Source organism: Apodemus sylvaticus, chromosome 10 (genome assembly GCF_947179515.1).
Source record: "Apodemus sylvaticus chromosome 10, mApoSyl1.1, whole genome shotgun sequence".
Classification (NCBI taxonomy): Eukaryota; Metazoa; Chordata; class Mammalia; order Rodentia; family Muridae; genus Apodemus; species Apodemus sylvaticus.
Genome location: NC_067481.1, coordinates 28,804,357 through 28,819,720, shown reverse-complemented (window position 1 = coordinate 28,819,720; position 15,364 = coordinate 28,804,357). Strand labels below are relative to the sequence as shown.

General features: G+C 48.2%; 1 protein-coding gene across 2 annotated transcripts in view; it reads right to left on the bottom strand.

The window, feature by feature from the left end:
* The window catches only part of Acsf2 (acyl-CoA synthetase family member 2), a 43,044-nt gene extending 28,991 nt beyond the window's left edge, over positions 1–14,053 (bottom strand). Inside the window, exon 1 of one of the 2 annotated variants that reach the window (XM_052195596.1) lies at positions 13,794–14,053. In XM_052195596.1, coding sequence (XP_052051556.1) covers positions 13,794–13,921 — 128 coding nt within the window. In that variant the 5' untranslated portion in view covers positions 13,922–14,053. The remainder of the gene's footprint in view (positions 1–13,793) is intronic. The other variant, XM_052195595.1, reaches the window with a different exon arrangement.
* Between the last annotated feature and the right edge of the window lie 1,311 nt (positions 14,054–15,364).

The following is a 15,364-nucleotide window of genomic DNA, read 5'->3' as shown; positions in this document are numbered from 1 at the left end:
TGGCTCAGTGGTTAAGAGCCCTGGCTGCTCTTCCAGAGGACCCAGGTTCAATTCCCAGCACCCACATGGTGGCTCACAACTGTCTGTAAACTCCAGTTCCAGGGCATCTGACACCCTCCAGCAGATATACATGCAGGCAAAATACCAGTGCACATAAAATAAAAATAAATAAATTACTTTTTTTTTTTAAAAAAAAAGCATATTTTTTTCTTGCAGGCTGCCTGGGTTCAAATCCCAGCATCCACGTTTTTGTTTGCAACCATCCATGACTTCAGTTCCAGGAATGTGCTGTCCTCTTTCTTCTGACCTCAGGCACCAGGTATGCACATGGTGCACACATGTGCATACATGGGATCAAAATGCTCATACATATAAAATAAAATAATTTTTTTTTTTTTTTTTTTTTTTTTTTTTTTTTTTTAGTTTTTCAACTGCCTCTGCCTCCCAAGTGCTGGGATTAAAGGTGTGCGCCACCACCGCCTGGCAAAAAAAGGCATGCTTGTAAAAGAGAGTTACACAACAGTTCAAGCAACAGCTCAAGTAGACGACAGCTCATTCTGCGACCTAAATCAGTGTGTTCCTACTGACCGGACCGCTCACAATCAGTAAGACTGCTGGCTCCTCCTAAAATAGATTAGAGACTGGACTACTGTGGGTCTGCATTCTGTCTGTCTGCTCAGGAGGTGAAATGCAGGGACCTTGACTGCTCTGGGGGTAGGAAAGCACTCTATAAGATGTGTGAAAGCTGAGGCTGGTTTCCCCTGGGTTTCAACACCCCCCCCCCTCCCAGTCACTGCTGGAGAACCACACAGAGAAGTTGAACTGTCAGGGGTCCACAGGTCCTCAAGGGGGCGGGGTGGGGGTGGAGCTACAGCTTAGCTCATTGATGAAGGTCCTTAGCTTGGCTGTAGTTGGGGCTGGCAGCACAGAGAGGCCTTCTATTCGAGACTTAAGCTGCGGTTCTGTAGGCAAAGACCTACATGCTCCCATGCTCCCCACGGCAGATCTTGCTGAAAGAGACAGTCCTTGGTTCCAAACTATTTATTGGTTAGTCATCATGGAAAATGGACGCATAGCATACCAACTTCTCGGGGTGGACCGGAGATTAAAGACCAAGCAGGTAGGAAGGTCTGGGAAAAGGGAGCTTATTGGCTAAACCCTCAGGGCCTCTAGGTGTCTCATTAGCATGGAGAACTCTGTCCTGGGCCTGTGTGACCACAGGTCACATCTCCTTATGCAGGACGAGTAGAACATGTTCCAGGCCAGGAATCTGGCAGGGCGTGGGGGGGCACCTCCCGCCTCAAGTGTGCACCTGCAAAGATTTTGGGGTCTCAACTTGCTCTACCCACGAAGCTTTCTGGCATGGTTCACTGTTCCACAGACTGCAGTCAAAACTGCCTTAGAGAGGCTGGGGACATAGCTCAGTGGGTGGTATCCTTGCCCAGCATGCATGAAGCCACAGGTTTGATTCCCTAGTGCTGCATAGCCTTGGTAGTGGTGATACACATCTCTAATCCCAGCACTTGGAAGGTAGAGGCGAAATCAGAAGTTCAACGTCAGCCTTGACTACATATTGAGTTCAAGGCCGGCCTGGAGGGCCCGGTGTCAAAAAGACAAATACCTTTAATTCCAGCCCTTGAGAGGCAGAGGCAGCCGGGTCTTTGGGTTCAAGGCCAGCCCGGTCTACAAGGTGAGTTCCAGGACAGAAGAGATGGTTCAGCGGTTGATGTCATCTACTGCTTTTGCACAGAGGACTCAGGTTCAGTTCTCAGTACCCCCGTGGCAGTTGACAACCATCTGTAAATCCAGTTTCTGGGGACTTACTACGCCTTTCTAGCCTCCCAGGCATGTGAGGATGTGCCCTACATACATCCACGTAAGCAAAAAACACTCACAAAATAAAAACAACGCAAAACAGAAAGCAACAGTAAAAACAGAAGCCTTAGGCTGGAGGTCAGAGGTCAGAGGTCAGTGATGGAGTTCCTGCTTAGCATATCTAAGGCCTTGGGTTTGACTCTCAGCACTGTACAAGGGGCAGGGGTGTATAACAAAATACCTAAACAAAGCTCCTCCACTAGAAAATAAAATTAATAAAAACAAAAATAATGGGTCTGGAGGGATAGCTCAGTAGTTAAGATCACTGACTGTTCTTCTCTAGTACCTGGGTTCAATTCCCAGCACCAGCATGGAAGTTCACATTCATCTGCAACTCCTGTTCTGGGGCTCCACACAGGGATCCTGCCTGCCCTCAAGCACACCAGCTCTTTCTATCATTTATTTGGGGCACTTGACTCTGGGCTCGGTTCACTCTCCTGCCCTCGGGGTGCAGCTCCCCTCTCCTTTCCCAGCACCTACCTATCCATAACACCTTTGGAGTCTGTCTCTACAGCTGCCAGGGAAGGCAAACCCAGAAGGTGTCACACCCCCTGCCTGGACCAGCCTCATAAAACCTGGACAGAAAACATCTGGCTGGCTCCAGGAACTTCAGGTGGGATCTGGGGCATTTTATCACATTTTGGAGAGGACAGCTAATGGTAGGGCTAGCAATCATCACCCTCAACACAAAAGATTCCTCTTTTTAAAAATAAAATAGCCAGGCAGTGGTGGCACACGTTTGTAATCCCAGCACTCTGGGAGGCAGAGGCAGGCGGATTTCTGAGTTCGAGGCCAGCCTGGTCTACAGAGTAAGTTCCAGGACAGCCAGGGCTATACAGAGAAACCCTGTCTCGAAAAAACCAAATCCAAAAAACAAAAAAAAAAATAAAAAAATAAAAAAATAAAAATAAAATAAAATAAAACCTCTGTGAGTAAAAACATAGGCACAGAAGCCAATTTTTTTTGAGACTTTTGTTTTATTTTTAATTACATGTAAATATGTGGATATGTGCATGTTGGAGACCAGGGGGTGTCAGATATCCTGTGATCTGCTTGGAGATGGGTACTGGGAATTGAACCAGAGTCCTTAGGAAGAGTGCTCTAACCACTGGGAAATCCACCCCTCTCCTGCAGGATCACTCTATTTCGTCTGGGTTAGACGCAATCACAGCAGAGCTGGGCTCCAAGACGGCAGGGATGTTGATAAGTCCTTAGCAAACAGGCCCATGACCAGAAGCCTCTTGTTTCGCTTCCTGAAACCGTATCTATTGGCTGTGGCTCTTGGAAGTTGAACCAGAGGTCAGCAGATGAACCCTGCCGGGAAGCGAGAATGCCCCAGACCCTGGGCAAGGCCTCTTAATCTTTTCAGACACCACTAGAGAGGGGAGATGGGCAGGGCTGATGCCACGTGCCCCAAACCGAAAGTAGCAGAAGAATCTCCCAAATGTATGTATCATGCCATACGCCATCAAAGCTTTTAAAATGAAATTTAAAGCAATTGCCAATTAGACCCAAGTCATGTGCTGACAGTGACCTTTGTTTCTTCTCTTTGCTGGTATCTGTCCCTAGGCCAGTGATACGTTAGCTCGGACCTGAGATCAATCCCTGAACACAGATAAAACTAACTCCCTCACGCTGACCTCTGACCTCCACATTCATGACGCATACATCATAAACATAATTAATATATTTTTAGTTACTAATTTAATTAATTAATCATCTGTTTAGTTACTAATTTAATTAATTAATCATCTGTTTATTTTGGGTTCTGTTGAGACAGGGTCATGTTACATAGCCCTGACTATCCTGGAACTCTTCATGTAAACCAAGCTGGCCTTGAACTCAGTGATCTGCCTGCTTCTGCCTCCCAAGTGCTGGGACTAAAGGTGTGCACCACAACCAGCATAAATATGATGAGGGAGGGCTTTGACAGGTTTTCTCTGTGTAACAGCCCTGTGTATCTCGCTCTGTAGATCAGACTGGCCTCAAACTCAAACTGCTTGCATTTTAAAAACTTTGCTGGAGGCTGGCATGATACTTTTCAATAGTTGGCTTAAGTTTGGGAGATGCTTCTGCAATTTTTCAGTTTGGGGTTTCTGCCTCCCAAGTGCTTGAAATTAAAAGGTGTACTACTCCACTATTAAAAACAATGAATTCATGAAATTCTTAGGCAAATGGATGGAGCTAGAAAATATCATCCTGAGCGAGGTAACCCAATTGCAAAAGGACACACATGATATGCACTCACTGGTAAGTGGATATTAGCCCAAAAACTCAGACTCCCCAAGATACAACTCACAGACCACATGAAGCTCAAGAAGAAGGAAGACCAAAGTGTGGATACTTTAATCCTTATTGGAAAGTGGATCAAAATACCCATGGCTCGTAGCCAACCAATAGACTGAGCACAGGGTTCTCAATGGAGCAGCTAGAGAAAGGACCCAAGGAGCTGAAGAGGTTTGCAGCCTCACAGGAGGAACAATAATATGTACCAACCTGTACCCACAGAGCTCCCAGGGACTAAACCACCAATCGAAGAGTACACATGGAGGGACCCATGGCTCCAGCTGCATATGTAGCAGAGGATGGCCTTTTCAGACATCAATAAGAGGAGAGATCATTAGTTCTATGAAGGCTCGACACCCCAGAGTAGGGGAATGCCAGGTCAGGAAAGTGGAGGGGTGAAGTTGGTAAGCAGGAGGAGGGGGGAAGGGAATAGGGGGTTTTCAGAGTAGTAACAAGGAAACAGGATGCCATTTGAAATGTAATAAAGCAAATATCTAATAAAAAATAAAAGGTATATATCACCACTGATCACTTGATTTTGTTGTTGTTGTTGTTTGTTTGTTTATTAAATAAGAAAAACACAGGGCTGTTGGTTCCCAAAATTGCAAGAATCCGTATGTAAAGTCTCTGCCCCTAGTTGCTTCTGATTGGTGAATAAGGTTGCTGGTGGCCAATACCTGGGCAGGAAGATGGAGGCGGGACTTTAGGATTCATGGGGAGGGGCTGGAGGAGGAAGGAGAACCACCAAGGTGGGAAAGGAGAAGTGCAGGACAGAGAGACAGGGGAAGAGTCTGGGATCGAGGCCCAGGGGGCTCTCAGGCTTGGGTTCAGGGTGGCCAGGATGGAATATAGGTTTTAGTAAGTAATAATTCAGGAATATTGGATGGGAGAGTGTACTAGCCACATGTAGGTTTGGGAGATGCCCTGCCACTGAGCTGCTTAGGACATATTAAACTAGAAGGCCGCGTCTGTGTGTCTTTCATTTGGGAACTCAACTTTGGGGCAGGGGGCCAGAAACATGTACTGCCACTGCTCTGAGCCGGGCTCAGATCACACAACACAGAGCTGTCGGAGATGACTCACTGGTTAAGAGCAAATACAGGTCTAACAGATTTTGGTTCTCAGCATCCATATCAGGCAGGTAGCTCATAACTGCCTGTAAATCCCAGCTCCACCAAATCCAACATCCTCTTCTGGCTGTGGAGAGAACCTGCACTCACACACATCAGCCTTCCCCTCCACACACAATTAAAAGAAAAATATCAGAAAGAAAAAAGAAAGAGAGAAAAGGAAAATGTAAACCAGCAATAAGATTAAACCAAGTGAGTGGGCCAGGCCCATGCCTGGAAACTCCGCATTTGGGAAGGGAGGCGGGAAGGCCAGGTGTTCGAGGCCACCCTTGACTATAGAGTGAATCTGAGGCCACCCTGGGCTACCTTAGAACCTGTTTCGATGAAACAAAACCCAGATCATTATGTGTCTTCTGAATAACCACATAACGGTGCAGCTGTGTCAACAGCTCGGGTCACAGAGGCCTCTTCCTGCCGTGGTCAGCAGAGTGTGGAGATTTATAATGGGTCAAAGTATGGAGAAAAAGTGACGGCGATCGTCTGTCCACAGATGCAGCATCCACTCAAGCTCAGGGAACATTCTCAGGAAAGTGTGTGAGGCTGGGGGCTGGGGAAGACAGAGGGCACGTAAGGAATGCTCAGCTGCCGATCTCAGAGCAGCTGTGATTTCCAGCACCCGGTCCGGGCAAGACTGAGTTTGTCAACATCCTGACATGGGCTGACATGGGCTCATGAGCACTCCCTCCATCCCTGGAGACTTACGCAAAGATAACAGTTGATGGGTGGAGCGTTTCTTCAGTGGTATAGTCACTGGTAAGATGTCTAGGCTCCTGTGACACAAACAACCCTAATGTGATTCATCCAAAGACCCCCACCATGCACCCCATGAAAGTAGAAGGGGGACCTCTTGGGAGTGGGAGGAGGCTAGAGATAGATACTATGGGATGTGTATGATTGACAGATGCGCTGTGCTTTTGTATGAGAACACCATCCTGAAACCCAGTGTTATGTGTAATTAGCATGTGCTATGAAAGCTTAAAGATGTTAAAATGACAAGTCAATGGTCTACACTTTGACACAAGAGAAAAAATATTGCAGGGAGAAAACTAAACGAAGCAATGCTAAACAAATGGATCTGAGTGTGTGTGTGTGTGTGTGTGTGTGTGTGTGTGCCTGGTGTCCTTGGAGGCCACAAGAGGGCATCGATCAGATCCCCTGCAACTGGAGTTACAGGAGGTTGTGAGCTGCCATTTGGGTGCTTGGAACTAAACCTGGGTCCTCTGTAACAGCAGCCAGTGCTCTTATTCACTGAGCATTTCTCCAGCAACTAGCCTGCTTTTCTTTTTAATTATTTATTTTTATATGTGTGAGTACATTGTCGTCCTCAGACACATCAAAAGAGGACATCAGATCCCATTACAGATGGTTGTGAACCACCCTGGGGTTGCTGGGAATTGAACTCAGGACCTCTGGAAAAGCAATCAGTGTCTTAAATGCTGAACCATCTCTCCAGCCCCAACTGGCCTACTTTTTTAGAAAAGTATTTATTTTTATTTTAAGTGTGTGAGTAGTGTGATTTCTCTTGTGCGCCTGGCCCTTTAAGAATTCTAAGCTGTTAGAACTGCTTGACCCTATGAACTGGGCTAGCAGAGTGAGAAGAGAGGGCAGCTGCCTGTGAATCAGGCTCGCCCAGTGAGAGAAGGGTGGGATACCAGAAATAAACAAACAAAAAAAAAAAAACAAAGAAAGACTTTTTTATAAAGTGCTAAAGCAAAGTGTGGTTTCTCCTGCCTGTGACATCTGTACTCAGCAGGCTGAGGGAGGAAGAGGCTAACCTGGTCTACATATTAAGTTCTGGGTCAGCCTGGGCTAGCCAGACCCAGCCTCAAAAAAGAAAAAAAAAAAGTCTATAGGTTTAAAGCCCTCTTAACTAGGGCACCTGAGGTAATCAAAAGATGTGGGGACTTGCTGGCACAGTCAGGCCACTCAAGGTCAACCTCTTGAGTGGCAAGAGCTGCAAACCACCCTGAGATTTCTTGCCCCTCAGCCTATCTGCCACCAGTCACCTGCATCCTGAGGGGGCTTGTTGCTCTAACCTTCGGACACTAGTGATTGATTATATATATAGTAGCATTAGTCGGCAGGAAGAAATAACCCTGGACACAGGGTTTGAACCTGCAAACCCAGTGTTACCCAAACTTCCTGCCTCCATATCTCAAGTGTTTTGAAACTGCAGCATGTTCCTCCACGTGGGGCTTTTTCTCATACTACTTTGGGAGTGTATGTTCGAGGCTACCTTTTCCTGAGGTAAAGTTACAATCTTAGCTGTGTTATTATGTGCTGGGGACAGAACCCAGGGCCTCAATGCAGCCTTGACGAGCACTAACCATTGAGCCACATTTCCCAGCATAATGCTCTGATGTTTATCTACTGCACATATGGGCGATTCACTTGTACCAGCTACAACCTGCAGTCACTATTCCAGAAAGCCAATATGTCCTGTGACAAATAAAATCTAAAGTGAGAGCATTAAAAAGTGGTCATTTTATTGACCACCGTCATTTAAACAGTGGTCATTAAGAGCGCAAAAAATAACATGGTAGTTTTGTTTTGTTTTGTTGTTTTTCTTTTGAGGCAGGGTTTCTCTGTGCAGCTCTGGCTGTCCTGGAACTTGTTCTGTAGACCAGGCTGGCTTCACACTCACAGATCCGCCTGTCTCTGCCTCCCAAATTCTGGGATTAAAGGTGTGTGCCGCCACTGCCACAACCACCAGGCTAACATGATGTTTTTAAAAGGACCTCAGAGAACAAGTATGGTGGTGTACATGTAAAATCCTATTACGCTTAATATGTAGCCCAGGTTAGCGTCAAACTTACAGTAAGCCAGTATGAGCGATGTGTCAGGATAACCTGGTCTACAGACGGTTCTCCACCAGCCTTGTTACAGAGTGAGACCTTGACTGTTCCCCCACCTCTGTCAACCCCTTCCCTTCCAAAAAATACAGATGTGATAACTCATATTAAATTCAGCATTTGGGAAGCTGAGGCAGGAGGGGTGTTATGAGTTTGGGGCTATCCTGGGCTACAGAATGAGACTCTGTCTCAGTGAAAACCAAACAAACAAGTACAACCCCTTCTCCCTAAAACCAGTCCTCAGGGGTGGTGCCAGTGACATGACTCAGCAGCTTAAGGTCCTTTTGGCCAAGTCTGAGGAGGACCCGAGTTCAATCCCTGGGACCCACATGGTGGAGGGAGATTGTGAGAAGTTGCATGGACAAATGCACACAAGTAAATGTTTCTGAAAATGTTTAAAGGAAAAAAAAAACAACTTAGACGTGAGGGTGTTGAAACCAACCTCAGTGGCTGGACACCTGTGTGGTGTGTGCAAGGCCGTATGTCTGAAACTCACGCCCATACAGGCACATACAAAGCTCTCTCTGTATCACACACACATACACACACACACACACACTCAGTCTCACACACACATACATACTCTCTTTCTCTGTGTCACACACACATATACACACACAGACTCTCAGACACACACATACTCTCTCACACTCTCATATATACACACTCTCAGTCTCACACACTCTTTCACACATACTCTTATACACACATGCACATACATACTCTTTCTCTGTCACACACACACACACACACACACACACACACACATAGAAATACACTGTGGTAGTTAATCATGGTACCCTCTACTGGACATGGAATCACAAAGACTTGAGGGTGTTTTCGTAGAGGTTTCATGGAGGGAAGAAAAGCTACCCGAAGGCGTGTGGCACCACCATGCAGGCTGGGCTTCCAGACTGCCCAGAAAGGAGAAAGCGCTCTGAGAGCTAGCATTTCCTGACTGGCACATACAACACAACAACTTGCCACATTACACCACTTTACATGCGATGCCATACACTCTGGCCCTCAGAGCCGGTCATCTTACCCCGGGCCTTCTCTGTGAAGATGGACTTTGACCTCAAACCATGAGCCAACATCAATCTGCCTTACACTGTTCCTGCCAAGCATTTAAGGAGCCCATATAAACAAGAAGGAAGAAATAAGGAGAGCTGGGCGTGGCGGCCCATGCCTGGGATGCCAGCATTTGGAGGGGTTGAGGCTGGAGGATTGCTGTGTCTAAGGCCTCTCTAGGCAACATAATAAGATCCATCTCATTATGATTCCATCTCAAAAATCAAATCAACAAGGAGCTAAAGAGATGTTTTAGCAATTAAAAGCACTGGCTGCTTTTCTAAAAGACTACGTTCCTACCACCCACACGGTGGCAACCATCTTGAATTCTAGTTCCAGGGGATCCAATGCCCTGTTCTAGCCTCTGAGGACAACGGGACAAGCCCAAGGTGCACAGACATGCATTCAGGAAAGACATCCCTGTGCATAAAAGTAAATTTTTAAAAATTATTAAATAAAATAAATAAAACCACAAAGAATGGAAGGAAAAGAAGATGAAAAGGAGGGAGGAAGGAAAAAGTCTTGAGGAAAAAAAGGTAACTTTGGAAACGGAGTAGTGAGTTTATGAGCGATATCGTTTAAATGGTTCTCCAAATTCATATACTAATGGTTCTCAGAATGCAATCTTTGGATCATGAGGCCTCTGCACTTGGGAATGGTGTAACCCACCCATGCTTTTGTGGAGTAATGGGTTCTAGAACTTTACTCTGAAATGGCTCTCCCTGGCATGGTTTCCCGGTCTTACCACGTGATGCTCTGGGCCATGTCATGACCCAGCAGGACGGCCCTCACCAGTGCCAAGCACATGCTGGCACTGGGCCCTTGGACTCCTAGCCCTCAGAACTTTGAGTTAAATGAACTCTGAAGGGAGGCTTACAAACGGCTCTGTTCTCTGGCGTTCAGTTATAGCAATAGAGAACAAGCCATTAAAACTCACCGAGCAATACATTTAAGATCTGTGCAATTTCCATATGTAATCATACTATAAAATCCTATGATCACTCAATATAACCTCCCAAAGGAACCCACAGCCTATGAAGGAAGCAAACTACAAAGAGTTACTTAGGGGCAATAAAGAGTTGGAGCCCAGGACTGCATTGGTGGAGTGTTCACTGTTGGCATCCAAAGGGAACGGCTGGTAGATGTGCCTTTGTGAGTACAAAGAGAACACACACAGGAGTTTTTATTTGAGTGTAACAAACAAACTCTTCCTACAAAACAAGGGGGTAGAAGGTGGCATGTGCCTAGCAAGATTCTGAGTTTGATTCCTGGTACAGGAGAGAGGGAGAGAGAGAGAGAGAGAGAGAGAGAGAGAGAGAGAGAGAGAGAGAGAGAGAAGAAGAAGAAGAAGAAGAAGAAGAAGAAGAAGAAGAAGAAGGAGGAGGAGGAGGAGGAGGAGGAGGAGGAGGAGGAGGAGGAAGGGGGAGGAGGAGGAAGAAGAAAGGAAGGAAAGGAAGAAAGAAGAAAGAAAGAAAGAAAGAAAGAAAGAAAGAAAGAAAGAAAGAAAGAAAGGAAGGAAGGAAGGAAGGAAGGAAGGAAGAGGGAGAGAAGGAAGATAATGATGAGGTTGATGAAAGACCTTTCTTTTTTGTTTTTGTTATTATGGTGGTGGTGGTGGTGGTGATGATGGTAGTGGTGGGTTTTATTTTTTTTTTGAGACAGGCTTTCAATGTCTAACAGCCCTGGCTATCTTGGAATTTGTTCTGTAGACGAGGCTGGCCTTGAACTCAGAGATCCATCTGCCTCTGCCTTCTGAGTGCTGAACTTAACCACCCAGCTGCCCTTACCACTCAGCTGATAGGAGACATTTCTAAAGTCTGAAATACTTAGGGTTCAGGTACCCACACTGCAGGTTTCCCTGTCGAAGCCATTGTACAGAGACCCAGTTGTCAGTGGTTGGGGGTGGAGTCAGGGATGGGGGCTGGTTCAATACACCTGCCCTTTGATGGGATTGCTAAGGTCCAGATAAGTCTAAATCTTAGCTAACTAGGGTCAGCCCCACCTCAAAGGAAAGGCTAAAAAGCAACAGCTACTAGCTTCTGCCTCTCTACCCACAGAAAGTTACCAAGTAAGAATTCATTAGCAACAAACTAACTACACTCAGAGATTAGGTAACATGCCTCTTGGCCATTAACTCTGTTCCTAGTAGCCAGGGTTGTATCTCAAGACAAGCTAGCTTCAAATTCTTGTTCTTTCCTGTTCAGCAAAACCAGCAACCTGAGCCAGGCATGGTGATACACGCCTGTAATTTCACGGCTTCAGAGGCTGAGATAGAAAGATTAATAGCTTCAAGTTGCAGGGCAGCCTGGATTACACACCAAGACCTTGCCTCAAAAACACAAAGAAACCTCAAATATGGACCTGGTGTGCTGGGCAGCTGCAAACCCTGCCTGTAACCTAATCAGAGAGTGGAGGACAACAGCTTCCCACACCACCAGCCCGGAGCACCATCTAGTGCTCCCCCTATTCCCTTCATCCTTCCACCAGTTAGGGTCTGAGTCCTATGGGCCTAGGTGCTTGACCTCTGAGGGCTAGGTCAATGCCCTCAGAGATGTGTGCTAAATATTTGAGATGCCTGAGACGGAGGCTTCTGCAGCGGAGAGTGGGGGACAAACCAGATACTTCGTTTGGAAGGATGAAAGTCAGCAAGGAAGGATGCAAACATGAGAGGAATGGGAAGAAGTTGGGCCAGATACTCAGAAAATATTTTTTTTTCCTCTTGATAAATGGATCTCTTCTGGACATAGTGTCTCTGAGGCCTGACATTGAGCCCTCAGAGGTCACAGGCCTGAGGCAAGTAAGTGACCTGCTTTGTTTACACAGGAAAAGGTCAAAGATCAGGAATGCTGGGGCGAGGGAAATGGCTGCTATACAGTCAGAAGGAACTGAGTTCGGATCCCAGCAGACACAAAAGCTGAGCACAGTGGCTCAGCCTCCTGTAACTTCTTAGGGCTGGGGGCGGCGGGGACAGAGAAGACCTCTAGAGCAGACTGGCTAGTCATCCTAGCAGAATCAGTGGGCCCCGGGCTCAGTCAAAGACCCTACCTCAAAATAGTAAAGTAGAGATAGATGAAGGAAAACACTTCTGTCAGTTGCTTTCACCTGCACTTAAAACACAAGTGCGGCCTGGAGAGATGGCGCAGCAGTGGTTAAGAGCGCTGACTGCACTTCCAGAGGTCCTGAGTTCAATTCCCAGCAACCACATAGTGGCTCACAACCATCTGTAATGGGATCCGATGCACTCTTCCAGTGTGTGACTGAAGACATCGGCAGTGTATACATATTAAGCACAAAACAACAATAACGACAAAAACCACTTATGCCTGGACACCCAGCTGTGAGCCCCTAGGTCTCCCCAGGAAAGGAGGCAGAAGGATGTTAAAGCGCTTCACAGGTGCTGGGCATGTATATCAGTGCTAGAGCACTAATTCAGCATGATTCACACACACACACACACACACACACACACACACACACACACACCCCGGCTTGTTTCCTAGTTTTCAGAAGGCTGTAACCTGAGAGTTCCAGCCAAAAAGGCATCTTCCAACGTATCCGTCCAGCTTCTTCTCTGGGTGTCTTTTTATTGGGTGTACAGGGTTTCTCTGTGTAGCCCCTGGCTGTCCTGGAGTTTACACCATAGGCCAGGCTGCCTCTGCCTTAAAGGTACGCACCACCATTGTCCACCACTGTCCGCCTTAGTAGCTTGCGGGACTGTGCGGTAGAGCAGAATACGGGATGTGCATCCCTACTGGCTTCGGAAAACCCCGTCATTCAGCTCTTTGCGCAGCGGGCTCTCCCAGCCTGGCCTTTCCACAGCAAGCTCCTCACTTCCCTCAGTATCTGGCCATATGAGCTTTATTCAGCCAACTCTCTCCTGCCGACCCCCTTCCCAGACCTTGCACTGAAGACAGACGGGGACCAGAAGTGGCAATGACTGAAAACAGAGGGGCAGTAGTGGCGTGAGTCTTTAGCCAGCACTTTCCCAGCACCCAGAAGGCAGAGGCAGCCAGATCTCTGTGATTTCAAGGCCAGCCTGGTATACAGCGCCGAGTTTCAGGGCGACCAGGGCTACACAGAGAGAACCCTGTTTCAAAAAATGGAGGAGGAGGAGGAGGAGGAGGAGGAGGAGGAGGAGGAGGAGGAGGAGGAGGAGGAGGAGGAGGAAAAGAAGGAAGGAAAAGAAAAGAAAACAAAGGGAAGAAAGACCTGTTGCACTCATTGCTCTGAGGACCCTCAAACGGTCCCAAGTTTTTCACGGAAGTGAATACAGCTGAGAGTGTCCCGGAATTCAGCTCTATTCCTGGGCGTACTGTTAAAAGCCTCCCTGTGTACCACATGGGACGCATACGGAATTCTGAACTGGAATTTGAACTCAGTTTGGGACTCCTGTAGCTACGAAGCAGCAGCCCCAGACCCCAGGCAAGCCGATTTTTTTCCCTTTGCCTAGGTGGTAGGGTAGTGTGCGTGAGGGCCACCCAGTGCGGGGTCAGCCCCTGCCAAGCTCTGCAGAACTCCCAAGTTCCCTTCTCGGGACTGCCCAGCCTCCCTCTGTTTTCAGAGAGCTGCTCGGGGGTACCTGAGAGCGCGGACACCCTGCAACTTCGAGTTCGGCCGAGGTCGAGAGAGCAGCGTCCGGGGCCCGCGCGCCCCCAGGCTCGCAGTACACAGCCTCCCGAGGCGCAGCATCCCGAGGTGGACAACCATGATTCGCTTCCGCCGCGGATCCGGGCCGGGAGTAAACTTTGAAAGCGAACGAGGCGGGGGTGAATAAGAAGCGGGCGGGGAGGCGGGAGGGTCGCTCTGCCTATGGGGTGAGGACTGGGTCCCCGCGCGGCGGGGCGGAGCGGGGCGGGGCGAGGAGAGGCCGGGAAGTGGCGACTCGTTCTTGGCCACCTTTGCGTGGGAACTACAGCCCTTCGAGCCCGCCCTCGAAGTCCCGCCCCTGCCCCCTCCCCCCACGCTCCCAAGACCCGCTCTGCTGCACAATACAGGGCCATCCTGCAATCTTCACTCTAATTTTGGAGGACCTAGGAGTTTTATAAACGGGAAACCAACAGTCTACATAGAGCCAGATGACAATGCCTGGACTGGTTGGTCCCACTTGCCCAGCAGCGCTTGGGTCACGTGGGAACTTCCCCGGTGGTGAGCTACAGGCCAAAGGAACCGGCTCCCAGAGCCCCTGAGGCCTGCCAGCAGGAACAGAGGGTCGGTCTCTGGGGAGAGGAGAGGCAGTCGGGACCTCCCGGTCTGATGGGCGAGCCCCTCTGTACTCGGGGACCACCGGGGACCGAGGTGCTAGTCCGGCTAGAGGCTAAATAAGAGTCAGCTTTAGTTTGACCTTGCATCCTCCCCACGACCAGATCTCTGGTCACTCTGAGAAGAGTGCCAAGTAGACAAGATTGCGTGGCATTGGGACGAGTCTGTTGTATCCTACCTTCCCTCTTTCTGCCCTAGCAATACAATTTCCTCAGCTGCTCCCCTAGGCTCCAGAGGACCCAGACTTTGTGACTCAACCCTCTAGCTGTGCCCTCTGTGCCCTATTTTAACATCCAAGGAGGATGGGTGACAAGATCTAGAAGAGGTGACTGCCCATTTCTGGGTCTGGGCACTGAGTAACCAAAGATTGGCACACTAGTCCTACACCTTCTAGCTCCACGTTGTCCTGAATGATCTGGGAAGAAAAGAAAGGACCCGGCCGGGTGGCTTCCTCTCTCCTGACTTGGAATGATGAAAGCCAGGCAGGGACGAACAGTTGGATCAGGGCAGAGGCTGGCCTAGTGAACCTTTGCCTTAATCTGGTTCAGCTGGGGTCATGAGTAATACAGCTACTCCCCCTTTGATCTCCAGAGTAACCAGAGATCTCTCTGGCAGCTTTATGGACAGTCTGTGTTCTGTTGGAGAACAAGTCAAGAGGAGAGACTTTGAAAAGCTGAACTTGAAATGGCAATGATGCTCCCCCAAATCAAGTTCACACAGTGGTTTCAGACAGCCAGGCCCAGGGAATGAGGGGTGCTGGCTGGTATCCTAAGCTCAGGGTCCACGCCCTGCCTGGAAGGCTTGGTGGATGACCCTGGACAAATCGTTGACCCCTTCTAGATAAATAATTGCCCTGGCAAAGTGAAGGGTACATTCTGGTCCCCGGGACCC